At 35.8% G+C, this 19,055-nt stretch overlaps 1 protein-coding gene across 1 annotated transcript in view; it reads right to left on the minus strand.

The window, feature by feature from the left end:
• Anxa10 (annexin A10) overlaps positions 1 to 19,055 on the minus strand; it is a 57,452-nt gene that overhangs the window by 14,994 nt on the left and 23,403 nt on the right. The window contains exons 4-6 of the mRNA XM_020172484.2: positions 6,688 to 6,801; positions 4,981 to 5,071; positions 3,597 to 3,676 (exon numbers count right to left, since the gene is read on the minus strand). Coding sequence (XP_020028073.2) covers positions 3,597 to 3,676; positions 4,981 to 5,071; positions 6,688 to 6,801 — 285 coding nt within the window. The remainder of the gene's footprint in view (positions 1 to 3,596; positions 3,677 to 4,980; positions 5,072 to 6,687; positions 6,802 to 19,055) is intronic.

The following is a 19,055-nucleotide window of genomic DNA, read 5'->3' on the forward strand; positions in this document are numbered from 1 at the left end:
TGTGAACCTTTATGAGTATATAATGTTAATGAAAAGAAACAAGTAAATTACATGTTGAAAGTTCCACTGCACTTCAAAGTTGTTTCAAGGTTAAACACACACATGCACCCCACACATTTAATCTTTTAACTCCAGAAATCAAACTTAAGAAATAATACTTTATCCTATAAATTTATAATAGTTAGGTGAACTCCAGTGATAAAATTAAAAACTTATATTAAAATATTTGCATGTAAACATACATAAAATTATATATAGAAATACACATATATACTCTATCAATAATAGAACATCACTGTTTAATTTTGGAAGTAAGGAGCACCAATTATGAGTATGATTGATTGTCTTATTACATCAAGGAAGGCACAGTTTACTGGTTTTTTCCTTGTGATTTATATTCTCCACAGCCTATTTATTATGGAATGTGTTTGGGATCAACACCAAGGAAAGAGGGGGACAAGAAGCAGTTTTGGTAGAAGAAATTGAGATGTGATGTAGTCCTATTGGAAAGAAAAATAGTCCTAGGAAAAATAATGCTTTCTTCTACTACAGTACTTACATTTTTCTTCAATAAATTGCAATAAAATTTCTATTTAGATATTTAAAAACTTGTTTGATATGGGGAAGCAACCAATTTATAAATTTATAATAGGACTATTCCCTTTACTTTGTTAGGGGCAACACCTATGCCAAGGACAATCTCTGAGTGGAAATTGTTTTAACTTATATAGAATCATTACCTTTAAATTAATAAAAACAATGACTCTTCTAAATTGACAGAATGTTTTAATTAAAATTAATCTAATCAAATGTAAAAGTTGCAAAATGAGATTGGACATGTTGCCAAATAAGATTATCCTAAAATATTAATCATTTTAAGAAGTTTTTTTTCCTGTAGATAACTTCAACTTCTGTTTCAAATTAAAATAACCTTATCCCTGTAACCACTTACCTAGCAGTCTCAATTTGGACTATGGCAAACAGAACTGTCTTCTTTCCTTTGGTAAAATCCTCAGCGTAGGACTTGATTAACTGAGGTTGGTGACACAGGCTGTTTTAGGAAGTGCATACCCCAAACAAGCAAATTCAATCCATACAAAAATTCAAACTAAGCAGAATAAAGCAAATTATTGATTTTGTTTGTGGCAGTTTTATATGAAATTGAAAATTTTAATTTAATTGAAAGGCCAATAGATTTGCTTGCTATTGCAATCTGAAGGAATCTAATTGGCCCACGTTACCAGTCTGTGCTTGGTATGGAGCACTTAATACTTGGCTTCCTCAGAAACTTAAAAAAAAAAACAGTTTCTGTATTCTTAGTTGAAAGCTGACAATAACTTGGGAGAGCATATGTACATACACAAAGGATATATAACAATAAAATTTCACAAGTCTGGCAGTGAATGGACATTTTAGTTTGTGATCTAGTCTGACATATGTATTTATTCATTCTTTATTTGAATCATATAAAATATGTGTGGAGTACAGTATGAAATTAAATTTTTTTTATTTTGTCATTTTCACATTTAGTCATGTGCATACATTGTTCCCCCCCACCTTGGGCAGAATGTGTTCCACCCTCTTGTATCTGATTTTGTTGAAGAGAAAACATAAGAGATAATCAGAAAGACATCTTGTTTATGCTAGTTTGAGATAAAGATAGCTATACAGAGGTAGCATTGCTTCCATGCCAGTATGAAGTTTTAATCACATTAGCTACACATTAAAGGAAACATATCTCCCATGTTTAGAATGTCAAGTTCCATCAAATATAAGCCATTGGAAAGGTTTTGAGCAGGAGGTGTTATGATCAGGAAGATTTTAAAGTTCCCCATTATGATCACATATCAGGGCAAATAAAATGAAACTTGGAGTGAGTGTCATACTTGTTACTTAAATTAAAAGTATCCAATTTATTAAAAATAAAAACTACATGGGCATGCTGGGATGTGCCTGTAATTCCAGCACTTGGGAAGGCTGAGACAGGTTTTGAGGCCAGCCTGGGCTACATAGTGAAATCCTGTCTCTACCTAAGTAAATAAATAGAAATATATACAAACTAATTTTTCCTTCTTTGTGTCCCTTGAATTTATATAATTCCTTTCATCTCTTCAAGATTATATTGACCAAATCAATAAGAAGTGCCATGGTGAAGTGATACAAGAAACAATGAGGAAATTCAGCAGGAGGCAATAGACACATATGTACGCAGGCAAAAGGTACGCAAAGCGTTCGTCTATTTTATTGCTTACTCTAAAAGTAAGATTAAAGGAAGGACCAAAAAGCTTTCATATACTGGTTTTTCTTTTTCTTTTTTAAAGGCAGTGGAATCTTTTCTGAATTCCACATCATCATGTATAAAATCTATAGCTTCTACTGAATTTCTTTGCTAATTACAAAGTTATGCTTTACTCAGTTATAGAAGAAGTGTTTGTTCATTTGGAAAAGTTTATTTCATTTCACATGCATATGTACATATACACATGTGCATGCACACACTCACATACATCACAAAATCAAGCAAAAATTCTTGGCTTTTAAGACACTTTTCCCAGCCAGACTTGATGACAAGACTGTAATCTAGCCTTCAGTGGCTGAGGCAGGAGGATCTTGAGTTCGAGGTCAGCCTGAGCTACATTGGGAGACCCTGTCTTATAAAAACCATAAAGAAGACATTTCTCTACCTGTGAGCTTTTATATTCTCTTTTAGTACTTAAGTCCTAAACACTGACTTTCATCTTGCGTTCCTGAATACCTTTGCTAAATAGGATGACAGGCACATTCAAAAATACGTGCAAAACAAAAGATAATTATACCTTTAAAGTTTCATTTTTATTATAATGTTAATGTGTGGAATGTTTTTAAAGAACTATTAATTGAATAGAAATAATTACATACCACTTAGTCATTATAGAAAAATAAGTTAAATGACAAAATAAAATTTTAATTTGAAGTAAATTTCCTTTTTGGTAATGTATAGCATAACATAATTGTTATAGGCAGTCTTGAGCAGCAATGCTGACACTAAGATTCTATAGGATTCAATAAAATTCTAGATTTGCACTTAATAGCTTCTTAGACCATCAGAGAGCTAGAACCTTACAATTCTTTAAATGTTTATTTTTTTCATTTCTAAAGAACTTATAAGAATGTTTATACTACAGTGTTCTGCTATGAAGTGAGAAATATGCTTCTTATCACACAGAACGAGGCACACAGCAGTGGCTTGGTAATGTTAGTATGTCACCAACCCACTGAGCAGTTTTTAAAATGGGATTATTTTCTAATTTGAGTTATTAGTCAATATTTCAAATCTGTAACTGTATTTCGGGATATATAATTATTTAGACATATGTGTGCACTTAGAATCATTTAAAATATGGTAGACTTTTAACTTTTAGAACAGAGCTGGTACTCATATTGGTCTCCATACCCAATTCAGGATTCTAGTTGAGTGTCCTGACATGGCTGAGGGCCAGTAAATGTTATTTCACAAAATTTACTGTGATATACTGGGCTTTTCTGTCCTCTTTTTGGAAATGACACATACGTATTTTTTAATAGTGCAAAATAGTATGAATTTTAGGATGCCATACCTGGACCAAGTTCATGAGAGTATCTCTGAAGTGTCCTGAGGTCTCAGAATAAATATCCTCTTGAAGGTTATTGCTGTATTCTGCACGAGAAAACACCCATGTTCAAAGTATGATTTACTATAGAAGCTCATACTTGTGTACTTTGAATAACTTAATATGACTCTCCCAGTCACGAATGTAAAGTATAGGAAATACGACCAAATGGTTAACATTTCTTTGTTAACAAACCGTCTGCTAAAGAAATCTGTCAAATAGTGGAAATATTGCTATAGGCATATTGTCTTAAAAATTATCTTTACTCCAGAATTGAAAAGGAGCACTGAGAACATTCTCAAACTTCAGAATTATGCATTTCATAGACTGCTGCCCAATCAAGCACCTTTCCCAAGTGCTTCATCTTATTTTAATATTTTATGTGAAGAATCTCACTTCATTCCCTTGGGAAAGTCTTATTTTTGTTCAGATGCAACTGAGGTGACTGTCTGGAACAATTTCCTGATACTCTTGTTGCATGATACACAATGGGATGGAACTTAAGGCATCAAACCTTTTTGAAAATGAAGGTAGTTATGCCTTTTTACTTTTGATTTCAGATAGATTACAAGCACTATGAAATTTGTGCAAAGTGAATAGATACAGTTGTAGAGTTTGTTGAGTGCTGACTGGACTTGGCTTTATTTGTCTGTGTTACAGGCCCCTCTTGAGTAACAGGTGACTCTCCCCATCCTCAACCAAGGTACTGGGCACTTTTCCTGTCATTATGAAAACATTCACTTCAAAAATACTTATAAGTAAATTCCTAGAAAATTTGCTTGATTTTTGAGGGGATTATTTCATTTTCAGCATGCTAATCATCAATTTTACTCAATGAGTTAATTGATATTGAGAAAGTCATATTTTACTTTCTTTATTAAATTCATTCTTCTTATAGACACATAATAACTGTACATATTTATGGAGTACAATATGATTTTCTAACCCATGAATACATTGTGTACTGATCAAATTTAGGTAATTAGTGTGTCTATCCTCTTAAAATTTATTACTTTATAGTAAACACATTCAAATCCTCTCTGCTAGCTACTTCTAGATATATTAGGCATTGTTTTCAACTATATTCACATTACTGTGCAATACAATACCAGAACTTTGTCTTCCTATCTAACTGTTTCAATATACCAGTTGATCAGCCTTTCTCTAGCCTCCTTTCCATTTACTCCCTAGTCCATGGAAACTGCAATTCTACTCCAGTGAGTCTTATTTCAAATGGAAAAATGTCTTAAAAAATCTTTAAAATACATAAACCAGAGTACTTTGTGTGTTATTTGAAGCATATGAAGTTCTTGTATATGTACAATGCATTCTCATTTGTGTGTTTCCTTACGCAAACTGTAGGCTTCTCGCATCTGGAAAATTTCTCCATTTGTTCTTGAAGCTAATATGTCAATGAGGCAATTCTCCTCAGTGCCTGCTCCCTAGAAACAGAGACATGTAAGAAAAATTTAAAATTTGGAATAATGGTTAACCTCATGCATAATAAAGGAACATAGCATTCTTGGTGGTTTGAGAGGGGACTCAGTGGGGAAAGGAATATATTTGGGATGAAGTAAGTCCAACTTCAGTCTGGTTCTGCCATGTACTAACTGTTTGACCTTGGGAAGTAATATTATCTGCAGGAAACTCTGTTCCTTCATTTAGAATAAAGCACTGTGGGCATTTCTTTCTTTCTTTCTTTTTTTGACAGTACTGGAGTTTGAACTCAGGGCTTTGTGCTTACTAAGCAGGCACTCTACCACTTGAGCCACACCTCCAGCAACACTGTGGGCATTTCTGAACAAAGTGGAAGAAGACACTGAGTGTTTCCATTTGTCACTCCTTGTGTTGATGGAATATCAGGTCTTAAACAAGCTGAAATTATAATGTAGGTTTTCTAATTTCAAAAGGATGTTTAGGGGACCTTGTCTCTCCATCATTCTAGATGTGATTTTTTAAAAACAATTTCCTAAACATTTGAACTGGGTGGTTTCTGTGGCTCCTTATAGGCATATATATGTATTTTTCTGTGATAATGATTTTAAAAACCTTAAAGCCCTAAAAATCCTTGCCATTCTAGGAAATATAGGTAAAATATATCAGTTTTATCTCAATACTAGCATATGATTTCATAAGCTTATGATTTCATTCTTGCAAAATGAAATTTTGCAAGAGAATTGACATGCACCATTTAAAAATGATTAGCTGAAATTCATGCAAATTGTGTAGTCTATTACTATTTTGATCAGTAAATTTGAGGGCCAAAATTCATGTCTTTCTCTTTTTCCTTCTCTCTCTTTCCCTTCCTTCCTTTCTTTTTCTTTCTTCTTTCCTTTCCTCCTTCTCCCCACCTTCCTTCTTTTCTTTTCTTCCTTCCTTGCCTCATTCTGCCACATTGTTTATAGTGTTGGTCATTGGCAAACATCTTATTTCAACAGTTTCAGCAGTTTTGCAGGTGTTCCATGTCGGCATTTGAAAGAAGTAAAAGGCCCTATTTTTCTTTAGACAACAATATATGTGACAAATCTGCAGTTAATTTATTTCATGGAAATGACTTTTCTGTAGGAAAGAGTCATTCTAATACTTCAGAAGTAAAAATTTGATGCATTGAACATAGTTTTTGTAAAGGACTAACTTAAGTTCATAAAAATAAATAAAGAAGCCATCTATATTTTTTCTGTGAACCAAATTTTTACAAATAATTTAAAAAGATTTTTAACATGTCCTTCTCAGTATATGAATATATATCAAGGAGAGACAAATTTGAATAGCACTGGAGGCTAATTTACTCTTTCCTTTTTACTCTTTCCTTTTGATAGCTTAACTTGGAGTTGGCTCAATATGTCTGAATTTGTACAACCAAAGAGCAGGTGGGTCCCAGTCACAGGATTCTGGACCCTCCCCCTGCCCACCACATTATCATTGCTGCGTCATTGCCCATCTATTCTCTCCTGTTTCACCAATCATATCAATAAGTAGGAAGGCACAGGACAGTCACCTCTCTATTGAAATATCAGCCTGCACATGTTGCAAGTGTATTTTTGGATCAGATCACTACCTTCATGGCATGCCAGAGCTCATGAGCATCGTAAGATGGAGGTGGGTACATGAGGCCAACCATAACTTCTTTGAAGTGAGATGAAAGTTGCTCCTTCAGATCCCCAATCAGGTCCTATGGGGAAAAGTGGACATTTTTATTATATCAGTTGCCAAATTTTCAAGAGAGAGGAGATAAGTGAAGGAAGTCTTCTATTAACAATTTTTTTCCATCTTATTTCATATAAGTCTGCTTGTGATGCATGGATATATACCTATGTGGATTATACCAGACAGTGGAGTTGAGGGTTTGAAAGTGATTTATTCACATCTGTGCATGTGAACATTGAAGTCATATTAACATGTCAAGATTACTTCCCCTTATCTCCAATCTCAACCCCTCTTTGGTCTACTTATAAGAACACATAAAAGCTGAAACCTGAAAACATTTTAGCTCATTTTCTTGTATAGAATTAATAAGACATCAATCCTTAAAGAGAACATGAATTTTATTCTATTTCATTATTTTGGCAGTGGTGAACTTGGTTATGCTATGGTCAAATAGTTTATGTAACTTGACTAAGTAATCTTAGAAATTTCTTCAAATAACAGCCACATTACTTAAAATATTGAAAGTTAAACACCTAAAGAAAAAAGCATACATGCTAGATTTTAGTTCTTGGAATACAGGTATAAAATATACTTGTAATGTTTTTGCTTTTAATTTTTCTAGTGTGCAAAGGAAGTTAAGAAAAAATATATGAAATTTATTTTCTCTTAGGTAATCAGGAAAACTAAAAGGTTTTTAAAATTTATTGTCTTTTGCTAAAATGTACAAAGTATGTACTGTTCTATTTAAATATGCAATAGTATTTCAGTTCTGAGGTAACTCAATAAGAGAATTCAAGTAAAAGACACAAAATAGCATAGTAAACTGGGGTGGAGTAACAAAATAGTCATAATTAAACTTGATTTAGTGGGCTGAGAAGATATCAAAATAGAAATTGTTCAAGAATAAAGAAAATACTAGTCTGAGTAGAATAGAAAGTGCACGCAACATACCCAAGCTAGCTTTAATTAGACAGCAAGTTGATTTTAAATCTAAATACTTTTTCTTAATTTTTGTGCTGAGTGTGGATACATTGTGGCATTTACAAAAGTTCTTAAAATGTATTAAATATATCATACTTGAATCCACCCCCCCACCATTCTTCATCTTCCCCACCCCCCATTCCTGGAATAGTTAAAACAGTTACCATATTTTCATTTACATACATGTGTATGCACCATATCTATCCTCCCATGCCTTTTCCCCATCTCTTCCCCACTCTCACTGGTACCAACACACCTCCCCCCAGGCAGGACTTGTTCTGCTTCCTGTTCTCCAATTTTGTAAAAGAAAAAAAATGACATTGTTTGTTGTTTAAGATAGCGATACAGGAGTTCCCTTGTGACATTTCCATGTGTATATGTATCATAACCCAAATTGGTTCATCTCCTCTATTTTTCCTTCTTTCTACCTTAGTCCCCTTCTTATGGTGGTTTCAGCAGGCTTAAAAATTCTATATTCATTCTGATTGATAGTACATCAACCATATTCACCTTCTTAACTCCCTTCTTTTATCCTGGCCCCTCTCATATGTGACTTCCCCTTAGAATGACCTGTTTTTCATAATATTGCTGTATTTTTATTAGGTCTATATTTCACATCTGAGAAAAAATGAGAACTTTTGGTCTTCTGAACCTGGCTAACTTCACTTAAGATGGTGTTCTCCAGTTTCATCCACTTGAATAAAATGACAAAATTTTATTCTTTTTTGTGGCTGAATAAAATTCCTTTGTATATAGACACCACATTTTCTTAATCCATTCATCAGTAGTGGGGCATCTTGGCTGTTTCCATGGCTTAGCTATTGGGTATAATGCTGCAATAAACATGGGTGTGCAGGTGCTGTTGTTGTAACCTGACTCACATTCCTTTGGGTATTAGAGACTTCAGATGTCAGTTATTTTAACCTTCCAATAATGGAAATTTGAGCAGGTCAAGAAGAAGAGCAGGATGATTATCATAACCACCAATACTTATTGAATGCTTACTATCTGCCAGAAGGTAAGTTGAGGCTGTGAAAAACTAATAATTCATTATCACAACACTATGAATTAAGAACTGTGATCATTGCACTAGATAGATGAGAAGTCTGTTCATAATCAAGTTATGAAACTAGTGCCATATAACTAAAAAAGTAAGTGATGGACCCTGGTTGTGAAATCACACAACCCTACCAGTCTCTTCAGGTAGTGTTTAGGCTATAGGAAACTACTATAGACACATTAGCAAGTAATAAATGTAGCATGTAGGTGGTGAATGTGGCATTTCTGGACACTTCAATCTGGTGAAACTGTATTGGGAATCTGAATGCAAATGGGCTAATTCAATATGCTTTTATCATGAAAAGATAATGGTGCTGGCAGATGAAGGAAAAGTAAAACATTAGAATTATCACTTATTCTGGATTGATAGAGAGGGTTAAGTGGTAGAGATCCTCCTAGCAAGCATGAGGCCCTGAGTTCAAAAAAAGAAAAAAGATTCATCACATATTCCAAGAACTTGCTTCTAAAACTGAGTTGATTATTTGCCACCACTTCTCTGCCTTTCAATTTATCATACCATATTTTAATCACTAAATTGTTTGCTAAAATTTTATATGTTTATGTCTCCCCAATGTCTATCAGGCCATAGAATTTCTTATAGATTTTTACTAAATTCAGCATCTAGCTGTAGCACATAAAATGTGTATTCTATATGTAATGTGAGCATTGCAAACCTTTTATTTAATCTCTAGCCACATTTATTTGATCACTGCTCTCATTCCATACATTTAGTGCTTTATATATATTAGTTTGTACAAATACTGAATGCCTATGCATACATTCTGCTACAGGCTGAGATAAGTAATGCCACTAGATGGCAATGTGTATCATTTTTTTGCAGCTCAGGTGTGTTTATGTATATGTATGTGTGTGTGGATACATATCTAAAGTAATTTAATTAAGGAACGTAATTTCTGTAAAAAACACTATTAGATATCCTCTAATTTCATTAGAATGTAGTTTTTAATCTGATGTAAAGTATAAACTATGAGATTATGTTTCTTAACCTCTTTGTATTTTTTATCAGTACCAATCTCACAGGTAGATTTAACTTAGGCGAAATTTTAAAATATTTTCTGACATTGGACAGGCCTTCCAAAAAATGTCATTTTTTTGCCCCAATTTTAAGTGATTTGTTGTAAACCAAAAATGATTAATTGTCAACAATGTTAACACTAGATAGTCTACCTCTCTCTCATCTCCCCAGCCCGATTCTTTTCTATCTTTCCACCTCCCATAAGAATGGGATCCCATAAAACGACGATCCCATAAAGATACAATAATGCTGAAAATAATCCTATTGCCTAGAAACATCTTAGTTTGTACAGGTACACTATGCGGTGTTTGTACAGAAACAAAATCACCTAATGATGCATTTCTCAGAATTTCTCATCCTTAAGTGGTGCATGACTGCATATATAGAAACTGACAAATGGTTACGTCTTTCATGCATCACCCTAGGTCCGCCAATCATCTTTATGCTCCTATAATAACATAATAGTTTCCAAAAGAGTTTTCCTTCTGTGCTTGCACACTGTATTCTCCAAACACATCTGACAGTATAATCCCCTAAAAGCACAAATCAGATCTGTCACCCCCCTGCTTTAAATGTTCTCTCCCATGCTGTACTCCAAAATAAGCTACATCATTCTTTTGTATGGTTAATCCCTGAGTTCCAATGCAGTAGTGCTAAAACAAAATTCTGTCTGGGTCCTCAATATTTTCTATCTTGCTTATCAAACTTTATTCCATAGTTCTCATTGCCTTCTAAAAGGACACATTTTACCAATTTGTGGGCATTCTCACCCAGGTAGAACATACACTCCACCATGGCAGAGTTTTTGGTCTGTTTAATTCATAGCTATTTCATCAGCCCATGGAAATGTGCTGCTCACTTACAAAATAGGTATGAATTGAATGACTAATTGAACAAATGACTTAATTAATTGAAACACTTCAATGCAATAATTATTTATTTTCAGTCATTCTTGGCAATTCAAAAGCAAACAAGAAAAAGTCTCTTTCCTCAAGCAGTTTTCTCACACAGAAATCCAGGAATTATAATTGTGTTACAATGCAATACTTGGTGAGGGCTACAGTAGTGGGAATAGGAGGATATTATCACAACACTGGAAAGGAGATAATGCTTTCAGTTGGGAAGATAAATATTGAATAATGTGTTCAAATTACTAAACTTGGCAAGTTCAGAGAGGAGCATTCAAGTAAGTTCTCTAATTAGAGTCTTAAACTCTCATTTGGAGTTATATAAATAGCTTTTCAGATGCAACCTTTGGAGTGTGACTTTCCCTGGCTTCACTACCTCTGCTTCCTGTTTTCTGAAGTCTTGCCCTAAAGTGGACTCTGCTGGAATCACAGCTTGGCCCTCCATTAAGCTAATGAGTACTTGCTTTTCAAATTGAGCTGTTGTGTGCTGCTGAGGAAACTACAGATCACCCACATGGAAGCTATTCTGACCATTCTGTTTAAATGAAAAAAAAAATGGCAATTTTTATTCCTTAAGCCTTTTAACATTTTCCTTCTGTGAATATGCCCAGGGGAACTGTTTCATATACTTTTAACTTATATGCCTTTTCCTAATATCATAAAAAATGATACTTGTTGTTTAAACACCCAACGATGCAAACCAACATTAAGTGGAACTTAGAGTTTGTCTCAATTCTGCTCACTCCATCAGTCACTGTGTAAATGCTTGCACAATTTTATGTTATTTTTGAGAAACATTTGTGAAAGTTGCTTTGTTACTTTGCAGTGGTAAGTGAATATTCTCTCAAACAGCCTCATTTCACAGATATTTTCAGCTTATTTAATGATTTAGTACTGTATGGAAATTGGGGCTGTTTGTTTTTGTCTTATAATAAGGATAATACTATAGTCTTCTAGAGAAACATAGTGTATTAGGGCTGCTAGAGTTTGGATCATGAATGTCCCCCAGGGTCCATGTGTCAAATGCTTGGTTCCCAGGTGGTGCTATTGGGAGGTGGTAGGAGAAGATAGTAGGATTCAGGTCTTTTCTTTCCTCTCCATTTGCTTCTTAGCCAAGAGCTGAGCAGTTTTGTTCTGCTACATGCTCTCACCAAGGTGTGTTGCCCCACTACAGGCTCCAAATCAACCGGATCAATAGATTATGCACTGCAATTTTAAGCTGACTATCTCGAGTATCTTGTTATAGCAACAGAAAGCTAATTAATGCAAAAGCTAAAACTCTTCCCCTCCAAACACAAGGGTAAAATACAACAAACATTCTTTTAAAAACATACATCACCTCAGAAGAAAGAGAAAATCCTGGGTATCAAAAACTAGGGGAAAAATAAAAATCAGAAGACAGGCAAATGAGCCATCCTGGGAGATGGTTTTGTACATGTGACCTGGAAAGGTACGGACTGGTTTTGAGAACTGTTTGGTTGGGGTTTTAATACTCAATGTAGAGCATTAATGAGGACAGGAGATTATTGAAGAAAGGGAACAGAGAGTTAAGTCTGAAATTCACTTGTGAGGTTAAGGCCCTCAAATGATTTTATTCTGGATATATTATTACTGTCAATAAGAGTGAAAATTAGGGCAAAAACGTCATTCAGCATTGGTAAAGGGGCAGAAAGTTCACTTCTTATTGCCTGAGTTTTGAGTAGAAGTATATTTTCTTTGATAATTTGAAACAATAGAGTTGTATTAGCCTTGGGCTTGAAGTTCAAATTTATTCTACTCATATGAACTGAGACTGACAAGAACAGAAGTCATCATGAAAGTTAATCCTGATAGTCTCTTGGGACACCAGGAAGAAGCAAATGCAAAACCAATCTTCAAAAATGGTCAGACTTTTCAGAACAACAAAAAGATTCTCACTAAAAAACAAGTTTTACTGTCACAATATACGCTTAGAAATAATTTCCTGAAGTGAAACTTCCCAAAGCATTGAAAGTTAATTTGATTGATGTGCGCATACTGTCAAAAGAAATTAATTGCACCTTGGTTACTGATGCAATGTCACTCTCTCTCTCATGCCCCCTAACCTTTCACTTCCTTCTCCTACAAATTCTGCTGGTTTAAATAGAAAAGTAACTAGCAACAGTTATACAATAAAGGATTGAGATCTTCTTTTCCCTATTGTGGACATGCAAAATTGTCTGAGTGTGATGGAGAACTTGGGGATTAGACTCAAGTTTTATGAATTTGTTGAATACAGAAGCCCAAGTCAACATTCTCTCTGGACCCACTGGTGGAAATACATCCAAATTCAGATGACAGACTTGAGCAGTGTTTGAACTAGAGAAGTGAAGCCAAAGAGTCTTGTGATTGGGGGCTTTTGGGCTGATTGTACTGTCATAGTAACTTTGTTGGAGTTTCTTGGTTTCATTTTCTTCTGTGAATTCCTATAAATACCAGAGGGAGTACTCTTGATAGTAAAAGAGCCACGTGTAAGGAACGGCTCCTACTTATGGTCTCTGTAATTTCTAGTGATCATTTTCAGCTACAAGTTTCTGTGACAGATAATTGGCTGATCGGAGCCTTTGGCAAAGGAAGGTAGACTTCCAAAGTTGCCTCATGATGATTTAAGCTTGTCACCTTCCTGATACAACTTTTATGAATATCACTTAAAAAATAGCTATTGGTGTATTATGAGACACTTGTTACAGTTTGAATATGTAATGTCCTGCACAGGTTCGTGTGTTAAACATTTGATCTCCAGCTGATGGCACTATTTTGTGAGGTAGTGGAAACTTTGGGAAGTGGTACCTAGCTGGACCAAGTGGGCTCCTGGAGTGACTTTGAAGGGTATACCTAGCTCCCTATCCCTTCCTCACTATTTACCTCCTGTCCACCATAAGGTAAAGATTTTTCTGTACCATGTACTCCAGACATCCTGATATTCTGCCCAAGTGAATGGGGTCAAGCAATCATGGTCTGAGCCCCCTGAAACCATGAGCCAAAATAAATGTTTCCTCCTTTAAGCTGTTTGTTACATATTTTGTCACAGGATATAAAAGTGACTAATACTGAGAACTGGTACCAAAAAAGGTGGGGTTGTTACTGTAACTAAACTTGGCCATATGGTTGGAACTGGTTTGCAGGAGGAATCTGGAATAGTCTGGAGAAGTGGGACAGAGATAGCCTAGAATGCTGTAAGAAAAGCTTAATGGGTGATTTTGGTGGGAGCTCAGAAAACCAGAATGGTGATAGAAATGTGGACAGCAAAAATTCTGCCCGTGAGATTTCAGATGGGGACAAGAACTCTATTGGGAATTGGACTAGAGGCCATTCATGCTACATTTTGGCAAAGAATTTGTCCACATTTTACATGCATCCTGAGACTTTGTGGGAGGATAAATTTAAAGGCGGTACACTAATTAATATGATAGAGTAAATGTCAAGGAAGTCCAACACTCAGACTGTGGCATAGTTATTACTGGCTACTCTTAGCCAGTTTTATAGTAAGAATGAGGAGCAAAGAGCAGACCAGAAAGATTTGATTTGGTCAGAAAATCCAGCATAATGTTGGAACTAAGGAAAGCATGGCAGAATACAATCTTCATTTTGTCTGGCAAAATTAATTAACCTTTACTTCCTTTTCTCCCAAACCTCTGCTGTTATTATTTGTGAATTGGCATTTTATTCAGGGGACTGAATTTTCAGTATCAAACTCAGCTACTTTAGTAGGCAGTGATTGGGAAGACAGCAGTTTGAGACCAGTCCAAGCAAAACGTTAGGATGACCCTGGTTTCAGCCAACAAACTGGGTGTGTTGGTAGACATCTGTAATCTCAACTATGCACGAAGCACAGGTAGGAGGACTGCAGTGCAAGGTTGGCCTGGGCCTTGCTGAAAAGCAACCTAAAGCAACACGTGCTAGAGGTATGCGTACATGGTACAGCACTTGCTTAGCTAGCAAGCATAAGGCCTTAAGTTCAAACTCTTATATCACAAAAAAAGACTTTCTCTCAAGAAAAGACAGCCTTCAGCATGGCCTACCAGTACAGGGCTTCCCAGGAAGTTGTCTTTCCAGGACTCATTTTACATGTTCAATCACCCAGGCATTCAGAGGCCAATGCACTGTTTGAGCTGACTGCAGACCTTAACTCATTCTACATGATCCTGGGTTTGCAGACATGCAGAACGCGTGAGTTACAGGGTTATGGGGGCTTCCACCTTAATTTCAAAGGAAGGCCTGGGAGACCAGGGCCTGTGTATAGGGTTGGTAGCCCCTGAGAGGGCAATGTGTGAAGCTGCAAGGGAGATCCCAGGATGTTGGAAATGCAAGGAATGTGTCATGTCTGCCAAGGAAAGCCACAGGCAACAACTGGAGTCAGTCCGAGAGAGATGCCATGTGGGCTGCAACCAACAAGGGCATAGGGCAGGGCTGCCCAAGCTCATTGGAGCTTGCATCACAATACCAGGTGGCATGGATGCCAGACACAGAGCTACAGGATTTAATGTTTGCCCTGCTGGTTTCAGTCTTGCTTTGTCCAATCCTTTTATTCCTATTATTTCTTTTTGTTTATTCTTCTTTCTGGTCTCTTTTAGAGTGGGAATGTTTACCCTGTGCTATCATATCTTGGAAGTATGCAACTTTCTTTTTGATTTTACAAAGACTCATAACTAAAAGACTGACTTGAGGCTCAGTAGAGACTCTGGACTTAGACTTTTGAACATTCTTGGATTTTCAGTACTCTTGGAGATGGATTGAAATGCACTTTTGATCATGTGATGGTCCCATGAGCCTTTGTGGGTCAGAGGCACAATGTTATGGTTTGAACATGAAATTTCCCCAAATATTTATTGTCGATTGCTTGGTCCCCAGCTTGTGGCACTATTTCTTGAGGTAGTAGAAACTTTAGGAGGTATAGTCCAGCTGTGGAGGTGTGCATTTGAATGTTATACTAGATCCCTGGTCTCTGTCTAACTTTCTGCTTCCTGTCTACCATGAAGAAACCCCTCCACATCCTCTCACCTCCCTGCTGTTCTGCCCAAGTGTATTGAGTCAAGCAACCATGGACTGAAACCATGAACAAAAATAAATTTTTGCACCTTTAAGTCATTCTCCATATGTTTTGGTCACAGTTTTGTGAAAGTAACTAGCACACTTATAGAAAATGAATGTGTGATCTGCAGAAGCCTTGTGACTTTCATGCCTGACTTTCTCATTTTGGAGTGGGTCAGCTGGGACTTGATGGTTAGCAAAGTGGGAAGACCATGAGATTTCCCTTATCAAATGCAAATGACACGTTGAAAAATGTGCTAGTTTGGACCCAGCTGCTTTGTGTCCTTCAATGAAAAAAGTGTCAGCTATTCCTTTGGAGGAAGCTTTAACTTCTACTCTATAGCCTGAAACAGGCTGTTGAGTCAATAGGGACTTCAATCAGTTGCAGGAAATGCTTTTGCCTGGTCCACTGATGGTTCAGATTTGCTGAAACCAAATAGTATCCACTGGGCTCCTGTGGCTTCTTAACTCTGCAACAGCTGTGCTGAACCAAAACTGGACAATTATTGCCCCATGGGAGAAAATCAAGGCTGTTTTCATAGTTCTTGTCAGTTTTGCCCTTGATAAATTTAATTATTTTACTCACTTTTGGGCTTTTAGGCCTGGCCCATTTCTTTGGTTTAACACTTAGAAAAGTATAAATTGCATATTCAAAAAGGGGTTTCATTGGGTCTGTAGTCTGGAAAAAGTTGTGACTGCTGCTAATACCTTTTGTGTCATTCTTACAGATTCCACAGGAAGGGTTTATTCTTTGATGAGACCAAGTGGAATCTAGCTGCTTATCAAGCCTGAATGGCCCAGAATACACCATTGCCACCTGTATCTATTAGCAGACATGATTTTACAACACGCACCCCAACATAAATTAAGCACATAGTAAAGTACTTGATATGGCTGATGCCATGGCCACCCTTGCTTGCCAATCTTATGATTCCTGTTAAATTTGACTTTCTTTCTTGATGGTAAAGGCAGTCAGTTCACAGGGCATTGCCTGTACAGTCCTGGAAGATTGGCTGCATCAGACTTTGATCTCTCATGGAGCTGCTGGTGGTTCTCACAACAGTGACACATTTAAAAATTTTATGACTGCTATTTCTCTTCAATCAGCTGACTGAAGCAACACCATTGTGGTCCTGGAAGCTAGTCTGTCACAGTTTTTGTTTATAGAGCATTTGCAGTCTGACCATGTTATGGATTTTATTACAAAAGTCTTTTAGCAATATAGTTTTTGAAAGATTTTTAATGATTCTCACCATTCATAAGCTTCTGAAATTGCTACTAATTGGTCAAATCAGTAATAATTTCTATCTCCTTCTGATCCATCAGCTTAGTAGGAATTTTGGTCACTGAATGCAACAGTCTCTGGAAAAGGATAACTTCCCTTCAGTCTCCTTGATAATGCACATGATGAAGGGGAAAAAAGTTATATAGAGCTATTGTGAAAATGTGGAATCTGCTCAAGCCACTCCTGAGCCATGATGCTTTGTTCTTTTTTCTAACTATGTCTGGGCACACTGATTGGCTTACTCTCTGGGTGACAGTCTAACCAAGAGTGTGTACAGGGATTTAAACCTTTCTGATTTATCCACTTGGACTCTCTCTGAGTTTTAGATCATAAAGAGAACACCCACTTGGTTGAGTACATTGCCTCTGTATGAGATATTATGGCTTTCTGGAAATTTTGTAAAATTATCCTTGCCCCTCCTGTTTCTGGACATTCCAAGAAAAAGTTCTAGGTAGTGTTGGAAAAAAATAGGACATGAGGTGAAGTTACAGCTAGTAGAATGGGACTCGATGGTTTTCTTGTGGTAGAACAAGAACAATAACCTTCGCACCTAAGGAGTGAATGCCTAATTCACCACTTTGACCCTGGAAGGCAGTAGGGACAGCTTAAACTCACTGATGAAGATTATTATGAATGATATACTTGCCTTAGACTTCTTCCTTGGAGGTTACATGAAGTTTGTGCTATAGTTAATGCATCCTGTTAAAATACTTAGATTAACACTTTAAAATAATTTAAAGCTTAAAAAATGGTCACTAGTTTTTAAGATTAGGTCCTGATGATTTATGAGATTTGTTTGCCTGATTGGGTCAAAGAGCCAGTGTTGGCATGACCAAGGACAATATGGTCAGTTTACCTTCCTCTGTTGTGTGGAGTCCTGTTAATAGGTGATTTAATTAAACACTCTTTGAGACATACTAATGAGTTTGTTAGCCTTTGTTGCTCATAATAAGAATGGCTTAGCATATGGTACACTAAAAGAAAAATTTGTCAGTAGTCAAGGACACATAGAAATGCAAATTGATAAAAGGCCATTCTCTGTGGGTCTTATAGTTCTGAATGTTATACAAAGTGAGGCAGTAAAGGCTTTTCTTCTTAATAATTCTTCAAGGATGTCTATAACTAGGAGCCTTGGAAGACAGAAATAGGGTCAACTTCATGAACAAAGGGTGGCATACATTTTGCTTATTCTGATTCAGTTTTTAATCTCATGGTTTTTCTTCTGTGATGCAATACTTTGCATCAACAAAAGACAAAAAAATAGTCAACTAATATTTATTTAACAGGTTTCCAAATCATTCAAAATTCAAATCTGATCATGCCATTATTAAAAATCCTTTAAAAATTACTATTCTTTCCCGTCTTTGTTCTAATTTTCAGAATAAAATTATAAGAGAATGGCTTTAAAGTAATCAATGACTTCAAGAAGACTCAAATAAGCAGATAAAAGATGTTTAGGATATCAATCCAAGATCTAGATAAGAAAGTTAGCAACATGGAAGAGAAATTCAGCAAGGAAATGGGAATTATGGAAAAAATTATTTAGAGATCTTAGAAATGAAAACCTCAATAAATCAAATAAAAACCACAGTCTATAGTACAATCAATAGACAAGATCAAGCAGAAAAAAGAATATCAGAGATGGAGGATGAGATGAAGGGAATGTTGCACCAAGATAATCAGAAAATTTCCCAACTCTATGTAATGATATAGACAACCATGTATGGGAGACATTTTGACTTCAAATGGAAAAGAAAACCCCCCGTTATATATAATTAAAATGCCCAAACTAGAGAACAAAGAAAGGATACTGAAAGCTACAAGAGAAAAATACTATCATACATAAAACGCAAAAACATAAGAATTATCTCAGACCTCTCAGTACAAATCCTAAAAGCCAAGAAAGCATGGAGTAATATAATCATAACTTCTAACCAAGAATAATATATCTGGCAAAGTCA

This window comes from Castor canadensis, chromosome 14 (genome assembly GCF_047511655.1).
Source record: "Castor canadensis chromosome 14, mCasCan1.hap1v2, whole genome shotgun sequence".
NCBI lineage: Eukaryota > Metazoa > Chordata > Mammalia > Rodentia > Castoridae > Castor > Castor canadensis.